The sequence below is a fragment of the Pelophylax lessonae genome, assembly GCF_965119305.1.
Source record: "Pelophylax lessonae genome assembly, chromosome: 2".
In the NCBI taxonomy this organism is placed as follows: Eukaryota; Metazoa; Chordata; class Amphibia; order Anura; family Ranidae; genus Pelophylax; species Pelophylax lessonae.
In genome coordinates this window covers 745366352-745368868 of record NC_138769.1, presented here as the reverse complement: position 1 = coordinate 745368868, position 2517 = coordinate 745366352, and the positions used below count along the sequence as shown (strand labels likewise).

General features: G+C 39.5%; 1 protein-coding gene across 1 annotated transcript; it reads right to left on the bottom strand.

Moving 5' to 3' along the window:
• Positions 1-394: 394 nt before the first annotated feature.
• LOC309545785 (uncharacterized protein) lies at positions 395-1123 on the bottom strand (the record flags this gene model as incomplete). Its single annotated transcript, XM_082245136.1, has 1 exon — positions 395-1123. One exon carries the CDS (start codon positions 1121-1123, stop codon positions 395-397), a length of 729 nt encoding a protein of 242 aa, XP_082101262.1.
• Between the last annotated feature and the right edge of the window lie 1394 nt (positions 1124-2517).

The window sequence follows — 2517 nt, the reverse complement described above, 5'->3', positions numbered from 1 at the left end:
ACTTGGGAACACAGCTCAGTTAGTGAATGATGAAAATGCATTACATGTTCAGTCACTGATACTTATCTGAAAAAAATAAAATAAAGTTATAATATTTACTGCCCTTCTAGGTGTGTGTGTGATGGACATAAGCACTACAGTTAGTGCATCCAATCATTACATTCCAGTTTGCTCACAGATTTTAGTTTATTTTTTTTCTAAAGTCACATTTTATCTTTTCACGACTTCCCTAGCTTGTGGGATGGCATTGGGGCTGTGAAACAAACGGGACACCCGCAAATCCTTTATTATTCCTCCTTCTTCCAGAGTTTCCCCTCTGCAGCTGAAGCTTATGAATCCTCTGGTGATACATTAGCGCAGCATTTACTGTATAATATTTCTCACATTCAAAGCATTAAAATGGTTTCCTTCCAGTGTGAACCCTCTGGTGTCTGATAAGATGTGACTTCATTGTAAAAGCTTTGCCACATTCAGAACACTGATATGGCTTCTCTCCAGTGTGAACCCTCTGGTGTGCGATAAGGTTTGACTTCACTGTAAAAGCTTTGCCACATTCAGAACACTGATATGACTTCTCTCCAGTGTGAATCCTCGGGTGTGTGATAAGATATGACTTCTGTGTAAAAGCTTTACCACATTCAGAACACTGATATGGCTTCTCTCCAGTGTGAATCCTCTGGTGTCTGATAAGATCTTTCTTGGTTATAAAAGCTTTGCCACATTCAGAACATTGATATGGCTTCTCACCAGTGTGAATCATCTGGTGTCTGATAAGATCTGACTTATGTGTAAAAGCTTTGTCACATTCAGAACATTGATATGACTTCTCTCCAGTGTGAATCCTCTTGTGAGTGATAAGATGTGACTTCTGTGTAAAAGCTTTGTCACATTCAGAACATTGATATGGCTTCTCTCCAGTGTGAATCATCTGGTGTGTGATAAGATGTGACTTCTGTGTAAAAGCTTTGTCACATTCAGAACACTGATAGGACTTCTCTCCAGTGTGAATCCTCTTGTGTTTGACAAGATTTGACTTCATTGTAAAAGTTTTATCACATTCAGAACATGGATATGGCTTCTTTCCAGTGTGAACCTTCTGGTGTGTTATACCTTTTGCCTCCATTGTAAAACCTTTATCACATTCCAAACAAGAAATATCTTCTGAAATGACTTCTCATATATACATGGGTTGGACTTTACAGTAAAGACATTGTCACTTCCAGAGCACTAAAATTACTTCTCGTTTGTTGTCCTCTGAGGTTGGATCAATGTTGAAGAGCATTCAAAACATTCATGACATTTAGAACACGGATAGGTCTTGTGTCCTGTGTGAATCTTCCAGTGAACTGCAATAAAGACTTTCAGTCACTTATAACATCCATATTGCTTGCTTCTCATGTAACTTTGTTGTATTGTTGTAACAAGACAAGCATGACCAAAAAATGGTTCATCAATCCACCTGTGCAGAAAAAAAAACAGAAGTCAGAATTCTATAAAAAGGGTTAAAAAAAGTTGCTTCCATTTTTAACATTTATTATTAACTGCTTCCCGCTGGGCCTATTGTAATATGACAGCCAAACAGGAGCCCCATTGTTACATTAGTTAGTGAGGTTGAAAAAAATACATCAGTCCATCCAGTTAAATCTGTGTGTGTGTGTTTGTTTGCTGCTAACCGAACATTGTATACCCGTGTATGTTGTTCTTAAGGTGCTCATCTAATCGTTTTTTGGAAACTATCGATGCTCCCTGCTAATGCCACTGCTTGTGGAAGAGAATTCCACATCCTGACCGCTCTGACATTAAAGATTCCCTTACGTAGTTTAAGGTTAAACCATTTTTTTCTAGTTTTAGTGAGTGGCCCCGTGTTTTACTGTATTCCCTTTCTCTGAAAAGTTTGTTCCTTATGCTATGGTCACCAGTACAGTCTTTGTACATTGTTATCATATCCCCTCTCAAGCGTCTCTTCTCCAGAGAGAATAAGTTCAATGCTTGTAGTCTTCCTCATAGCTGATGTCCAACATTCCCCTAATTATTTTTGTTGTCCTTCTCTGGACTCTCTCCAGTTCCAGCACATCCTTCCTGAGGACCGGTGCCCAGAACTGGACGGCACTATCTGATAAACTGTGTAACTCACTACACTCTCCCTGAAGGAATGTGGAATTGTGTGTACGGCGAGATAGAAGTTAGTTAGGTAGGGAGAGTGTTAGATTAATAAGCAGGCTTGACGGTGGCGCAAGTGAGAGACTGTGGCGCAAGTGAGAGACTGTGGGTTGGAATCCCTTGGCCAGCAGGTGATTGATTTTAATTATGGATATTAATTAAAACCTATTAAATTAATAATGGATGTGGGAACTCGAAGTCCCCGCGAAGAAGCCCATTTGCTCGCTATTCTGCGAACAGGCAGTGTTCGAGTCGAAGTTAGGTTCATCTCGAACACGAAGCTCATCACTATACACCGATTTGGGTTCTTTTTACCAAAGAAATGTAGCAGAAAACATTTTAGCCTAAAATTAAGAT